Source organism: Schistocerca nitens, chromosome 2, assembly GCF_023898315.1.
Source record: "Schistocerca nitens isolate TAMUIC-IGC-003100 chromosome 2, iqSchNite1.1, whole genome shotgun sequence".
NCBI lineage: Eukaryota > Metazoa > Arthropoda > Insecta > Orthoptera > Acrididae > Schistocerca > Schistocerca nitens.
In genome coordinates, this window is record NC_064615.1 from 434,288,269 (window position 1) to 434,305,081 (window position 16,813).

General features: G+C 41.7%; 1 protein-coding gene across 1 annotated transcript in view; it reads left to right on the forward strand.

Moving 5' to 3' along the window:
* The window catches only part of LOC126236303 (uncharacterized), a 451,155-nt gene that overhangs the window by 76,382 nt on the left and 357,960 nt on the right, over positions 1-16,813 (forward strand). Inside the window, exons 6-7 of the mRNA XM_049945503.1 lie at positions 15-232; positions 15,794-15,961. Coding sequence (XP_049801460.1) covers positions 15-232; positions 15,794-15,961 — 386 coding nt within the window. The remainder of the gene's footprint in view (positions 1-14; positions 233-15,793; positions 15,962-16,813) is intronic.

The window sequence follows — 16,813 nt, forward strand, 5'->3', positions numbered from 1 at the left end:
TCTCATTTGTGCAGAAAGCAGCAGTAGCAGCAGTGATGATGCAGCATCATCACAACAGAGAAAGTCTTCTATGACGTCTTCTACATTTAGTGAAGTTCCATCATCATTTGTAACGACTGGACCATTACCTGAATCTCTGAGTGCCCATGTTGGCGAAACATTTTTGAGCCCACAATATGCAAGGGGACGATACCTCCTTTCTGGTTATTACACACCTTCCAGCATCCTTACTGTGAGTATTATTAAAGAATAATTTGTTTCTCTCTCTCCTTCCCCCTCCTTTCTGTCTCCTCCTCCCCCTCCCCCATCCCCTCCCCTCCCCCTCCCCTCCCCCTCCCCCTCCACCTCCACCTCTCTCCCCAATTTACCCTCCCTCCACACTCTTCCACTCCCTCCCCCTGCCCCACTACCCCCTCCCCCTGCCCTACTACCCCCTCCCCCTGCCCCACTACCCCCTCCCCCTGCCCCACTACCCCCTCCCCCTGCCCCACTACCCCCCCTGCCCCACTACCCCTCCCCCTGCCCCACTACCCCTCCCCCTGCCCCACTACCCCTCCCCCTGCCCCACTACCCCTCCCCCTGCCCCACTACCCCTCCCCCTGCCCCACTACCACTACCCCTGCCCCACTACCACTCCCCCTGCCCCACTACCCCTCCCCCTGCCCCACTACCCCTCCCCCTGCCCCACTACCCCCTTCCCCCTCTCCCTCCCCCTCTCCCTCCCCCTCCCCCCACCCCATTTCCCTCTCCCTCCCCCTCTCCCTCCCCCTCTCCCTCCCCTCCCCCTCTCCCTCCCCTCCCCCTCTCCCTCCCCCTCTCCCTCCCTCTCCCTCCCTCTCCCCTCTCCCTCCCACTCCCCCTCTTCCCCTCCCCATCTCCCCCTCCCCTCCCCTCCCCTCCCCTCCCCACTTCCCTCTCCCCCTCCCCCTCTCCCTCCCCCTCTCCCTCCCCCTCCCCTTCCCCCTCCCCCTCCCGCTCTCCCTCCCCCTCCCGCTCTCCCTCTCCCTCCCCCTCCCCCTCTCCCTCCCCCTCTCCCTCCCCTCTCCATCCCCCTCTCCCTCTTCCTCTCCCTCCCCCACTCCCACTCCCTTCCCCTCTCCCTTCCCCAATCCCTCCCCAATCCCTTCCCCACTCCCTCCCGCACTCCCTCCCCCAATCCCTTCCCCTCTCCCTCCCCAATCCCTCCCCCAATCCCTTCCCTTCTCCCTCCCCCACTCCCTCTCCCTCCCCCGCTCCCTCTCCCTCCCCCACTCCCTCTCTCCTCCTCCCCCCTACCCACTACCCCACTCCCTCTCCCTCCCCTACTCCCACTCCCACCCCCTCTCCCTCTCCTCTGCCTCAAATTCACCGATTTATGCACTAATGTTAATATTTATGTACACTATTAATCTGTTGCAATTTAGCAAAAACAGTGTGGAGGACCTTGCAGAACTTCAATAGATAGGGAAAGTCAGATCTACAAGAAAATGCCTCATTAGAATGTGTTGTAGGGAGAAGAGTGGAAGAGAATATTTCTCTCTCTTACACACACACGCACGCACGCACGCACACGCACGCACACACACACACACACACACACACACACACACACACACACACACACACACACACACACACACATGTTTGACTTCTCTTCCAAATTGAAGTATAGGTACGTGGTTGAATGGTCCCTTCAGTGATGCTACTAGTTAAACCCATTTCCTTCCATACTTTTTGCCAAGGCTCACCTAATGTTGTGTTGTCAATGGTCAAATATAAAAAAAGAAAATGGACTGTAGACAGGATGAAGCAATAGAGAGAGGCTCAGTGCTGTAGTGACATTATTCGTGTATGTCACAACGTATTTAGGTAACCACCATTTACAAATATACAATAGAAATAAAGGAAGAATTGGCATGGAATGACAACAATATGAAAAGAATAGATTGCTATTCACCACATAGAGGAGATGAACAAAATGATAAAGACAGCTCGATATTATTCAGCTATCGGACCAAGTCTTCATCAAACAGGAAAAAACAAAACACACATTCATGCAAGCACAGGTCACATACAGGCAGCACTTGCAGCTTCAGTGATTCTCATCCCTAGGTACTATGACCCAACTGAAGGGTTGTACGAAATGAGCAGTAATCTTTGCTGGGGTGGGAAGAATATTCCCACAGATCACCTTTTGTGAATGCTATCTCTCCTCCTGCTCACCCCATGCCTCTGCTGTACTCCCCCGTCCCATAATCAACCCCTACCAACCCCAGCTAAGACTGCTGCACACTTCAGATGCATTCGCTGCCAGGCTTTAGTGCCCAGAGAAGATAGTTGCCATGTGTGTGTGAGTTGTGCTTCTGTAAATTTGTGTGTGTTTCATTTTATTCTATATCTAACCAAGGACTTAGTCCAGGAGTCAAAAAATATCTAGCACTCTTTATCGTTGTGTCTGTCTGCCAGTCGACACTTCCTTTATGTGGTGAGCCCACTTGCCGTATCAGGAACTAGAATTGTCCCACAGGTATTTCTTGCCTGTCATAAGAGGTGATTAAAAGGAGTCTTATACTTAGTGAAGCTTTTACATTGATGACTTGGCCCCTATTGGACACTCATCAGTTTTAGCTCATTTCATAATTTTTCTGTCAACCTTTTTGGCATGATTACTTATAGTCCCCTTTTAGGGTTTGACCTCCATTTTTTTTAATTTCACAGAATTGTGGGCTGTCTGGGGCAGGGCACCTCACAAGGTGCACAATCTATCCACTGTGCACTGTGATCTCCTGCACTACTCTTAGAGTGGATTTTTGTTCACACTGGAAATCCAGTATGGTAGACTGTCTGTCTTGGGGTGTGGGAGCGGGCGGGAGGGGGGTGGGTGGGGGTGAGGGAGGTGTCATGTAACCACATGGTTGTAGCCACCTGAAAATGCAGGGATCACCCTACTGATGCCCGAGTTGTAAATAGGTGCTTGTCCAATCTGTGGCTCCGGGACTCTGGACAACAGCTACTATGCCGTGTAGCGTTTGTTGTGATGGGGTGAAGACTGTGGTGACCTTTGATTGGAGTGAGTGGTATTATGGTGGACAAACCAATATTAACAGATCAAACTCTCTCGTACCGGTGGCCATGCCAACGTGGCCATCTCAGCGAACAGAAACCAAGATTTTAATTCAGGGCATGTACAGTTTGCAGGGTTCTTGCTATGCTCCAGAACCAACAAGGAATCTTTTGCAACAAAAAAGTCGCTGTTTTCACTGTTTCCCATTGAAAATATTGAGGATCAGTTTGGAGACATTGCTACAATAGTAAAGATGAGAAATGATCTTTGTTGATCAAAACACTGATTGCTAACCAACTGCAGGCCCTTCAGGCCTGTGACAAGCTTGGAGATCTGCCAGTTACCATCTCTCCTCATAACAAACTCAACAACATTCAAGGTGTCATATTCCATTGGGATCTAATGCTACAAGATAATGAAGAACAGTATGCTAACCTAGAGCACCATGGAGTCTGTTTTGTTCATTGCATCCTGAGAGGACCTTAGGATAATAGGGTGGACTCTAGAGCCTTCATCAGAAATGTTTTATCTGAGAAAGTTAAGGTCATAGTTTATAGGTGTGATGACAAGTCCTGTTTTCCTCCTCCTATGATTTTTTTTTTTTTTTTTTTTTTTTTTTTTTTGTGCCAGAAGTTTGGACACATGTACTCTTGCTGTACTAATGAGGCTGCTTGTGAGGAGTGTGGCAGGACTACTCATGGGGGCAGCCCTTGTGAACAATCCCCTACTTGTGTAAACTGTCCAGAGCACAACACTCATCCTGTTTGGTGACATGCTCAGTTTTCAGGGAGGAGAAAAAATTCAGGAATATAAAACACTTGACAGCCTATCATATCAAGATGCTAAGAAAAAAGTTTAAAGAACTTCAGTCGATTGATGTAATGTCCAACTTTGTGAACATTGTGTCAAAATTCACACCTACCATGATGACAAGGTCTCAAACAGCCACTCTTGCCCTAGCCACATGTCAGTTTTTGTTTTTCAGTCAGGAAGAGGAAACACCAGCTCCCTCGATCCCCACACCCACAACACCAGTGGTCTTGTCTCCCTCTGGCATCATCAAGGAAGAGGACACCTGCCAAGATACCCCCACTCCCAGGACAAAACAGAACAACATTCTACCACCATCCAGTGGATGACAGAGCTACAGGCTGTGAGTCCTAGAAGAAAAATGGTCCTTCCCCATCGCAAAAGTCAAGACAGGAAAATCCTCACAGGACCCAAAACCTTACAGGGACAAGAAGGATAAATTGACAGTTAAATCAAATTTTACTGCTCCTCTTGACCCAGCTCCCATCTCCCCTGAGGTCAAGCATATGAATATCAGTGAAGAACCGCACATTCAGGTGGAGCATGACTCAGCAGCAAAATATCCATAATCCGTACATCTATTCCTCTTTGCTGCTTTCTCATCCCAATCTTATTTCTTTATGGAACTGTAATGGCTACCATTGCCACTTGGCTGCAGTCCATCAATTAATGATTAATTATTCTACAGGTGACACGGCACTTCATGAGGCACAGTTCTCAGAAAACCAACTCCCAGCTAGTAAAATTTACAAATTGTATTGTATAAATCATATTAATGATGAGAGGTGTGCTTGCTCATTGGATCTGACACTTTCAGTGAGCAGATGGCAGTGGCCATTTTGTTAGGAGCTGTGGCTGTTTGTGTCTTGTCAGTTAGGCTAACAGTGCATAATGTCGATCTACCCCCAGACAGATCTATACCGTATCATGAGCTCCTGGAGCTAGTGGATCACCTGCCTCCACTCCTCCCCCTATTGGGGATTTCAGTGCCCACAGGCCTCTGTGGGGCAGCCAAAAAATAGAGCAGTTAATTTCAGAATTGGCAGTCTGCCTTTTTAACACTGGCTGTGCAAAACATTTCAGTACGGCCTGTGGAACATATTCAGCCATAGATATTGCAGTTTGCAGACAAAGCATCTCACCTTAATCCAGTGATCCATCCGTGGTGACCTCTGAGACAACGATAACTTTCCTATCACTCTTTCTTGACCCATCAACCAATGGAACATACACCATGTTGGTCATTTTGCAATGCCAACTGACAAGTTTTCAGCTACAAAGCAACTGTGGAAACCAACCAAAAGAAGGATATCAGAGGAGTGGTATAAGGTGCTAGTGACATGATTATACATACTGAGGAAGCAACAATACACCTTGTTCTTCAAATTCTTGATGGATGCTGGTGCCATGGTGGTATGAAGAAGTAGCTGCAGCTATTGGAGAACATCACAGGGCATTTCAATAACACAAGTGCCATTCCTCTATGGAACATTTAATAGCATTCAAGAGACTTTGATTGAAGGCATAGTTTTAAAATGAAGAAGAGAAAGCAGGAGTTTTGGAAACAATGTGTACCATCTATGGGGACGCACACCCCTTCATCTCAAGTATGAACTCCACTTCATATGTGGCCATCCTAATTTTCTGAACCAGGTACACCTAGTGGAATGAAACTCACTCTCCTGTCATGCACAAGGCTTTGCATCATACTGTGTACTATTTTGTGAATGGGAGTTCCACAGTGTGATTGAAGAGTGTTGAGACAGCCCCTGGACATGGTAAAATGTATAATCAGACAGGTAACACCTAGACAACAAGAGGATGAAATACATCCTCAAGTTTTTCAATTGTATTTGACAGATGGAAGTTACCTTATTCCTATCTTGAAATGGGGAAAGATTCTCAAATTTTGAGTAAGTATCAACCAGTCTCTCTAACTAATGGGTTGTAGAAATTATTCGAAAGACTGGTCAATTGATGATTGTTGGTGCCTGGAAGCCAGAGAACGTATATCACAATTTCAAAGCGACTTTCAGAGATTCTGATGAAACAAAGTCCAATTGATTCATCTGGAAACTACAGAGCCCAACACTCACCAACACCCAATTGGTGTTCTTTGACCACCGGCCGCTGGTGGCCGAGCGGTTCTGGCGTTACAGTCTGGAACCGCGCGACCGCTACGGTCGCAGGTTCAAATCCTGCCTCGGGCATGGATGTGTGTGTTGTCCTTAGGTTAGTTAGGTTTAAGTAGTTCTAAGTTCTAGGGGACTTATGACCTCAGCAGTTGAGTCCCATAGTGCTCAGAGCCATTTGAACCATTTTTTGTTCTTTGACCTACAAAAGATGTACCACCTGGCAGTGTCACATCCTGTCTACACTGAGTGGGGCTTCTGGGGCTCTGTACCAATTTTTCCCAAAGTTTCCTTCCTATACCTATTTTTTCTGGAATCCCCTGTCCCTCTGACAAATGTGGGTCTGTGTAGAATCAACCCTCAGTAAACAGTACTTACAGTACTTACTGGGTTCCCTCAAGATTTGTTTTTGAGCATAAACCACTTTGCCATCACAGTTAATGGTATAGTGACTGCAGGGGGGCCTATGATTTTATGGTTACTATATGTGGATGACTTCTGTTTGTGTACAACTCTCCACCATTGCACACCACAGAGTGCCAATTTCGGGTGCCCATACAGAAAATACATAATTGGACCCTGAATCATGAATATCAATTTTCTCCCACAAAAACTTGCATCATGCACTTTTTTCGACTTTGAACTGTGTGTCCATTCCATGAACTTTACCTCAGTAACCGGTTACTTGAAGTTGTTGAAAGTTTCAAATTTTTAGGTCTTTTATTTAACAGTTAGTTAACATGGTTACCACATGTATGCCAGTTCAAGTCAAATTGCCTGAGAAAGCTTAATACCCTCAGATTTCTCAACAGCATCTCCTGGAGCACAGACTGCAAATTTTTTCTGCAATTTTGTAAAGCCTGCCTTTACTGTGACTGGACTCTGGATATGTTGTCTACAAGTTGGCAGCACCCTCTGTAATGAGCTTTTTAGTCCCGGTCCATCACAATGGTGTGTGGTTGGCAGCTGAAGTCTTCCGTACAAGCCCCATAGACAGTCTTTTGGTGGAAGTTGGTGTTCCATCACTGAGGATTAGACACCAGGAAATATTGCTGAGCTATGTGATCGTAATCTGTCATATGGCTATCCATCCATGATACTTGACCCTATTTCAAAACCAACATATGAGGCTGTTTATCAATCATCCAAAAATAGGTGGATCGGCTGGAATATAAGTGGAGGCTCTATTTGAGGACATCTGACTGCCTCGTCTTGTCTGTGTCCCTCTTGACATCCCCCATGATATGTACCCAGTCCTGTGATTTGGATGGACCTCTTTTGTGGCCACCAGAAAAATGCTGATCCTAACGTTCTGTGATTCCTGTTCTGTTCACTTCCCCCATGACTGCTCAAATTTGACATACATCTTCACGAATGGATCAAAAGACAATGACAGGGTTGGTTTTGCTTTTGCACACAGTTGGAGGCATGAAAAGTATTCTCTTCCAGGTAGTGATCATATCACCAGCTCTGCAGTACATTAAAACTCTCGCCATTAAAGGACTTCCTGGTTCGTAGTGCCTCCATCAGCTACTTACAAGACGTACCTCACTGCTTACCCAAAAACCTTTTGGTTGCTAACATCCAAGACCTGTTAGTTGGTCTCAGTAGTTTTGGAGTAATAGTAACATTCGTCTAGATGCAGCCATGTGGATGTTCCAGGAAATGAACTCAGTGAGAAATTAGCTAAAGAAGCAACCTCAGGAGACAAACTTGAACATGGAGTACTTCTCTCCAGAACTCTCGGAAAGAAGCCATTATACTGTGCTGACTGCATATTAGCTACATCAGACTTAGCCACATGCTCCTTTTGTGTCATGAGAACAGCCCCCCCCCCCTCCTCCCCTACCCATTTCAGCTGTGGTAGTCATCTCATGATTGCTCATGTTCTCAAAGTGTGTGCCATGCTGGCTTATCTGATACAAAAAATCTATGTGTCTACTTCATTACCTCAGATATTTGTAGACGAAAGGTTAGCAGCCACCGAAATCCTACATTTTTTGAGGTAAAGTGGTATTTGTAACAAACTTAAATGCTTCTCCAAGTTCGTTGTCAGCGTTAGTTGTGGGGGGAATACGTTTCACTGTGGAATGTGTCCTGAATGGCTCCAGGCTACTTTCTCCCTTCACACTTTTCATGCATTTTAAAACTTTTATGTATGCATTTTATTAATCTAACTGTATAAGCTAATTAGTTCTAATCTATACAGTATGCTTTTCTCGCCCAATTTTAGTTTCTCACCCCACTTTATTTGTACTGACTGTGATAAGCCTCCTTGGTGTATCTTTCAGCAACTATCGACAGTTTTTAATCACCTGGGTTTTACCTCAGTTTTAACTATTTGGCTGAAGCTACTATCAGGTACATTTCCATCCACAATAACATGGTTACAGACCCAGGAGCTGATTTTCTCATTTCATACCTTTTCATGTCATTTTCCAGTAAATTGAGGGACTGATAACAAATATGATGGTATGATGGCCATCATCATCAGTGTGGTGAGTAGCAACCGATGCTTTTCATATTGTTGATATTCAATAGAAAGAAAGGACACAGCGCTACTCACCTAAAAATATTACAAGAATTATGAACAGATTTGATTTCTCATTTACAGTTTACATAGCTAGGGTAAAACTCAGTTAACGAATCCAGCTATAATAGGCCCAGCAAGACAGTAGTGGGTAAAATATGTACTTTGGAACATGGAACAAGCCTCGGAAAGAACAGAAATAATGGAAGATGATTCTGCAATTCTCAAGGACTAAGTTTGTTACATTGAACATACAGACACTGACAGAAAAGGCGGATGAACAGGAAGAGACTGTATATTCTAGGGTTGTCAGAAACCAGGTGGAAGAGTAAAGAAAGTAGGGAATTGAAGAGTGAATGTAGGCTGTACTGGAGGTGAGTATGAGGAAAAAGGAAGACATGGAGTGTCACTAGTTAGGAAAGCAGGTTAAGGGAATAAGTGACAATATGATGATGGTCAGGATGAAAGTGAAAGGAAAGAATTTGGGAATTCTGAAGTGTATGCACTACAAGTTGGATGTTCTATTAAAGAAGAGGAGGACTTTGAATTTAAATGCAGATACAAGTGAACAGAAGATCATGATAATGGAATACCAGAATGCACATGTGGGAAAGAAAAGAGAAGGCTGTGAGGAGTGGTGCTGAAGGGCGAACAAGAAAGGACATGAGTGACCACAGTTTGTTTGTGGTAATTCATGCAGCCTGACAGTTTGTTAGTTGCATTACCCACATACAATGTGGTACAGTGGTTATAGCTAAGTTTTTAGATTACATTGCTGCTTTCACAAATGGCTCTGCCTTTGATGGGGTAGGAGATGCCTGTGAGAGAACTGGAGTAGGTGGTAGTAGGAGGATGTACGGGACAAGTTTTGCATTTAGATTTATTGCTGGGATATGCATCATGAGCAAGGGGTAGGGAGAAGGTGTGGGGTAGGAGCAGACATGAATTTTGCGTAGGTTGATTGGGTGGCAGGAGTTCATTGTGGGAAGGGTGAGGAGGATTGTTAGGAGGATATTTCTTATCTCAGGCCACAATTAAAGGTAGACAAAACAAAGGCAGATAATGTGATTCAGTTGCTCATCATGGGTGGTACTGATGCTCCTTTTGAGCCGGATAGTGGTTAATTGGTGGATGTTAGGTGACTGAATTGATAAGATATGGGAGATCTGTTTCTGGACAAGGTGAGGAGGGTAGTTTCAGACATTGTTAACGGTAGAGGGTGGTCAGATGCCCTACCTGTCACCACACGTTTACCATTCTTTCTAAATGTTCATGAATCATGTAATTGAGGTCAGACTTGGGAACCAGCACAATTTTCACTTAGGTGAATGTAGGTAGCTACCAAAAAACCACATCCAGGCTGGCAGGCAGGCCAGCTTTCGTTGTTAATCCACCAGATCGATTCAATCCAAAGCCGGCATGCCTTTCCGAATCCCAGAAGTAGCATGTAACACATGTGGCTACCTGGGCAAGTGCAATCATAGTTATACATAATCTGTATGATGCCATCGACGTAAGTGCAGTGTAGTGGGAGAAAATGTATTGCTATACCAGGTGTACCAGTATGAAATGAGCGTTAAGATACAAATGTGTCGATAGGGAACATTTGTTGTGAACAAGCCTTATTTTTTTTTTTTTTTTTTGTGTGTGTGTGGTTGGTATGACATCTGTCAAAGATATTTAGTATACATCAAGTCATGGAACAAATAACATCATATGTTTTCATGTGTTAACAATGTCGAATTTTGTACCAGAAAGTGATGATTTGCGGAAAGCATTAATTTTTTTTTAATTTGAAAAAAATAATATAATTATTTATATTAATATAATATTTTATATTTAATATGCGTGTCGAGACATATGGTGATCATGCTCTATCAGAAGCAACATGCAAAAGGTGGTTTCAATGGTTCAGAAATAATGATTTTGATGTAAGAAATGAAGAACGTGGAAGACCGCCAAAAAAGTTCGAAGATGCCAAATTGCAAGCAATATTGGATGAAAATGATACTTTGAGTCACAAGCAAATGGCAGCAATGCTAAATGTTGCACAACAAACAATTTCTGACCGTTTGAAAGCTATGGGAAAGATCCAAAAGTGTGGAAAATGAGTGCCACATGAATTGAATGAAAGACAGATGGAAAACCGAAAAACCATTTGTCAAATTTTGCTTCAGAGACATAAAAGAAAATCAGTTTTGCATCGAATTATTACTGGCGATGGAAAATGGATTTATTTTAAGAATCCTAAATGGGAAAAGTCATGGGTTAATCCGGGACAACCATCAACATCAACTGCAAAACCAGATCGATTTGGCAAGAAGACAATGCTCTGTGTTTGGTGGGATCAGAAAGGTGTGGTGTATCATGAGCTTCTAAAACCCGGTGAAACTGTGAATACTAATCGCTACAGACAACAAATGATCAATTTGAACTATGCATTGATTGGAAAAAGACCAGACTGGGCCAGAAGACATGGCAAAGTAATTTTTTTACCTGACAATGCTCCTGCACACAAAGCAAAACTGGTTCAGGATACAATCAAAACACTTGGCTGGGAGCTGCTACCCCACCCGCTGTATTCACCAGATTTGGCCCCTTCCCACTACCATTTGTTTTCATCAATGGAACACGCATTGGCTGAGGAACACTTCGATTCCTACGAAGAAGTCGAAAATTGAGTGTCTGATTGGTTTGCTTCAAAAGACGAACATTTCTATTGGTGTGGTGTCCAAAAATTGCCAGAAAGGTGGTCAAAATGTATAGAAAGCAATGGTCAGTACTTTGAATGAAATGTTTTTACTATTCAATTCAAAATTAGTGTTTAATTTTCACAAAAAAAAAGCACTCATTTCATACCGGTACACCTGGTATATAATTTTGAGCCAATAAGTATGTAAATGGATTTTTTACTGATTGTTCAGGTGATTAAATACTGAAATAATAGTGGCTCATAATCCTGATTATAATTCAGAACAAAGGAGCAGATTTTAGTTTGGGATAAAATATTCCTCATGGATAGAAACAGAGCTAAAGTAGATTTGAAGTACTGTATGTGTATGAGGTTTCTGAATGGCTGGTGTATAAAACCGAATGGGCCCTAAATAAGGTACAGCCATTCCTCAGCATGTTGCCATATCTGTTGACACACAGAAAGATGTTACTAACACCATCAGCTTCATTAGTGAGCAATTTTATACTTGTTTAATTTTTTTGCTCGATTAATGGTGTGAACATTTTCTCCACACGTATAATCCTCTTGGTATTGTCCATATACAAAAACTCAGCACTTCGTCACATGTCTGCTCACCTTCTTCACTATACACATTCCTACTGTGCATGTTTCTCATGCAACACACAGTTATTTCAAAAGGCTATGATAGCATATTGACAGCTTGCAGTCTAAGCTGTGTTTACAAATATTTTTCAGTACAAACATTTTCATTACTTTCAGTTAAATTCTTCTGGGCTGTTGACCGAATTGTCAATATATAAAATTGCTGAAATTTCGGCCAGTATTGCAAATAGCCTTTCTCAGGGTTTTATGTGGAGCTAACTGCTGACTGAGAGAGACTCTGGATCTTATATAATAGTGGAGGAAGCTTTTTACATAATTTGATAGGGTACTTGAGGATATGAGGATGGGTGTTATGCATTCTTTATAGGTCTTTACATTATTCTTTGTCATTGGTGAATAAAGACGTGCTTGAATTGGTGTTTACATTATTTCTTGCCGCTGGTGGAAATATGCGAATTACAAACAGATGGATGGTGTAGCTATGTGTTCCTCTCTCGCCAGTTGCAGCAGACATCTTCATGGAGGTATTTAAAGAAACAGCTTTCCACTCCGCACCTTTATGCCTTGATTACTGGCTCTGATTGTTGATGATACATTTATCATCTGACCATGTGGAGAGGAAGAAATACAGAAGTTCACCAAACTCTCGATCAACAGCATAGTAAAATACAGTTTACTATGGAGATTGAAAAGAATGGTGAGCTGTCTTTTCTCGATGTGAAAGTTTACTAAAAGCCTGATGGTAAACTTGGCCACAGAGTATGCAGAAAAGCCACCAGCAGGGGCAGGTACCCCCATGCAGAAGAAGTCCGCTCTTCACACTTTAACCAGGAGGGCCTACAGGATCAGCGATAATGAACAACTGAAGGTGGAACTACAAAACCTCAGATCCATTTTTGGAGCCAATGATTATGGGAAGAATATAATAGATAAAACTGTGACAAAAGAGTATGAAGGGAACAGGGAAGAACACAAGGAAGCACAGAACATAACCCTGTTACTATATGTACAAGGGGTCACTGAACGTTTGGGCAAAATTCTCCGCCAAGTCAACTTCAAGCCAATCTTTTGGAGCAAGAACAAAGAGATGTTCTAGGCTCAACAAAAGATGTGGTAGACAAGCTAAACACTGCAGGAGTTTAAGAAATCAGTTGCAAATGTGGACTGGTGTATCTTGGCAAGATGGGGTGGCTGATCAGCACACAAATTGCAGAACATGAACGATATATCTATCTGGGACAACGAACTAGGTCAGAGGTGGTGGAACACGAAGATGAGAGCGATAAAGCTGTGAAGCCCGCATACTGGTGAAACAGCCATTTACATTTAGGAGGACTATTTGAGAGGTGATACAAGTAGCCAAGTGACCACCAACATAAATAGAGAGAATGGATATAGGCTTCTGGCGTCCTGGCAAAGCTACGGGAGGACACCGCGTGTCCAGCAACTCATATAGGTACGCAGGATACTGCAGTTGTCATACATTCACAGAGCAGTCCATTATAGAGTTTCCTCTTCATAACACTAGAAATTTTTATACCCTGGATTATCCATTTAAGTTGATTAGTCATTTTGTTGCATGTGGTTCTAAGTGGAAAAGTTTCATTAAATATTTCAAGAAAGCTACTTAAAAATTGTTAAAGTTACTATTACTTGAAATACAGCTGTTTCTAAATGTAATTGAATTTTTTCACTGAAGTTCCTTTTCATATGGCTTTTGTTAAATGAAATTTCTTTCTTAATATTTGATGTACAATGAATAATGCAGAGTGGTCAGAGATTCCTAAATCTATGCAAAATTTACAAACATTTTCAAATACATAATTTGTTAGAATGTTATCAATACAGGTAGCTGACTGTGCATTTACTCTAGTGGGTTGCTTGGAGTTTATTTTGAAGCCAAAGTTTTTTATTGAGTCAGTGAATTTGAACATGTCAGTGCTTTCAACTACGATATTAATGTCGAAGTCAGCAGCTATTACTGCCTTTTTCTTTTTTTCTTTACTGAATTTTTCGAGCAGGCCATGAAATTTCACCGGAAAAGTTTCACGTGTATCTTTCTCTGGTACTCCATAAATAGAAACTACTATGACATTTAGTCCCCCAACTCGAAACAGCAGCTTTCTAATATACACTCTTCATTCAAATGATTAACATTATTTATTATTAAATATTTCATATCAGAATGAGTAAGTATGCAAGAGCTTCCATGTGATTTCTCTCATCTACAGAGGCTGTTGGCTAATTTGAAATTTTCCGTTTCATTAAGGATTTTAATATTGTGAGATGTAAGCCAATGTTCATTGAGGCAAATAATTTTGATAATTCTACATTTAGATAGAATAATTATGACTTCTGTTTGAAAAGTCAGCACTTAGACAATTTATATTCAAGTGCATTATGTAGGGAATTGTTTTCTATTTATGCTCTCAAGCATACTCTCTCTTGAGTATTGTTTCAGTCTTGCCGCTTTCATTACCAAATACTGTTTCTCATCCCCATTATTTCTTATAAGTTTCCCCTATTTTGCAGAATTTTACATGTATCAGCAAACATTTTACTAAAAATTTTGGATCCTAACATATTTAAATGAAGACCGTCTTTACCCAAATATTTATGCTTAAGAATTTATTTGGATTATGAACACAACTCATAGATTGTTACAGTTTTCATTTAAATCACAGTTTATTCTCTCAATATATTGATCACTGACTGATCTTGTGGAAATAATACCACTCACCTTGATCCTAGACGTTCTGTAGAGCGTACTACCAGGCTGAATTAAATTTCTTGTTTCACTTACAATTTCCTCTTCAGTGCTGCTTCTAAGGGAATCCACACCTATGTGGATGAAGACCCCTTTGTAATTCTTCTCCGAGATGCCTCTGCTGAATCATCCTGTGTGCTATGTATGTTGCTCAAGTGTTTCATCTACTGGTGGGTTTTGATTTCTGGATAAATGTGTATTGCGGAGTTCAGCACTACCACATTTTTCAGCAGAGAATCATCTATAACAAGGAATCCATTTTTTCACTCTGTTTTTCATTACTGAGATGTTCTGAATTCTTTTTACTGTAAGTTACACTTGTCCACTTGTATTTGTTTTTGATTCTTGAGACTTTCACATGAATTTCTTTCTTAGGTGTAGCAGCCTCATTGTTTGAGCTAATAACTGTATCATTCCATTTGCTTTTGTGGTCATTTTCATGTATTGACTCTTTTGTTTTGCAAAAACAGTTTTTCCCACATTTCAGGTCACAATTTGTTTGCTTCTGCACTGATAATTCTACTTTTAAAGTGTCAGTGTTGCTTCGAAGCACATTAATAATTTCTTCCTGCAAACTCACTGTGGAAGCTAGTTTTGTGTTTTCATCCTGCAAACAGTGAAGGCATGACAGTGAATATTGTTGCTAATAAATTTTAGGCATATTATCATACACCTTTCACGCAGCCACATGTTGTACTTCACACATACAATTCCTTTTACTACCCGTTTTTGACACTTTTTCACGATGCACTATTTAACTTTTGCTATTTACAAGCTTTGTGTCACTGCACTTTTCAGTGGGCGCCATCTTGACCTGCCCACCCTGCTATCCCCCTCTCCCCGCCCAAGCCTCCTCCTTAACCCAACTACCAGTCTTCTTGTTGTGTTTGACAATGACTCAACATCTCCTCTCTATCGTAAGTAGTAAACTACCCTTGTCATATTACTTGCAGTATTAAGAAAGTAATACAAAAACTCTTTTGGACACACAAGCAGAAAATATACCACTTTTTTGGTGTTATTATTGTTGATTATGATGATGATGATGATGATGATGAGGGGGAGGGGAGAATGAGGATGGGATGATGATGATGATGTCGTTCAACTGCGCTCTGTACCTTTTTCTGGAATGTTTTCCATATTAAAGAACTGTTAGTAAAGGAATATAAAATATTTAAAAACTGTGTGATAAAAATGCTTTTTGGTCTTCCAGATTCATGGAATGGATCTTGAAGTTGTCCCACTGTTTGTCCACAAATTACCTCCTAAGTGTGGATATATTCTGGTCACTGACAGATTTTTGTTTGTCACCGACAGCAAAAATGAAAAACTGTCTGTTATTTCAACACAGTTGTCAGAAAGCAGACTTGATGGTGACACGGTAAGAAGCAATTGTTAAGTGAATTTGTTAAATCCTATTTTGCAGTTCATAGTAAGATACTACTTTGGAGTGGGAAGAAAAAAAAATTAAAATATGATTCTAATTTCCATACATAATTTATTTCATGTGAAATGACTTTTTATTTCTGTAACATTTTGAGAACAGTTACGGAGCTGTGCACCAAAATTAATGGATTCATTGCTTTTTGTTTTTCAGAAAAAACAAGTGTCAGGTGTTCTGTCAACATTTTAAAGGCACTAATTTAAAGAACCACTAACAGCAATTATAGTGAATTTCCAAATATTTATGGCAAATGTAGTTGTTGCAAATAGTCAATGGAATTTTCAGGAGATATCATACTGATCTGTATGTGTGACTTTTCAGGCTTTTCTGACAGATCTGTTGAGTATATGATTCACATGTCTGCCATCAGATAAGGTTGTATAAATTCCTATGTTTTCTTAAAGTAACTGCTTGAAATTGTCAGGTGATGGTTGCTGTTTGTTACTGGCAAATAGCAGCTAATGATGCCTTCTTATGGTAAAGGAAGTTTTACATATTCCCAAGGCAGATAACGTTATTAATAGGCAGTCCAGCTAAGTACAACCTGCAAACCTATGCCTCCTGTCACTAGATCATAATGAGGAAAACCAAGATTTTAAGATGATAACATCATCCCAGTATTTGGAATACTCACGTAGTTACGAATGCTGATTTGGTTCCTGGCCACAGGCTCACCTGACAGATGAGCTGGTAGAAGCCTGTGACATAATTCTGGTTAGTTCTACATATTTTTTGTTATTCTGAGATTAGATCAAGTGCTTGCAACCATATGTAATCAGTTATCTCAGA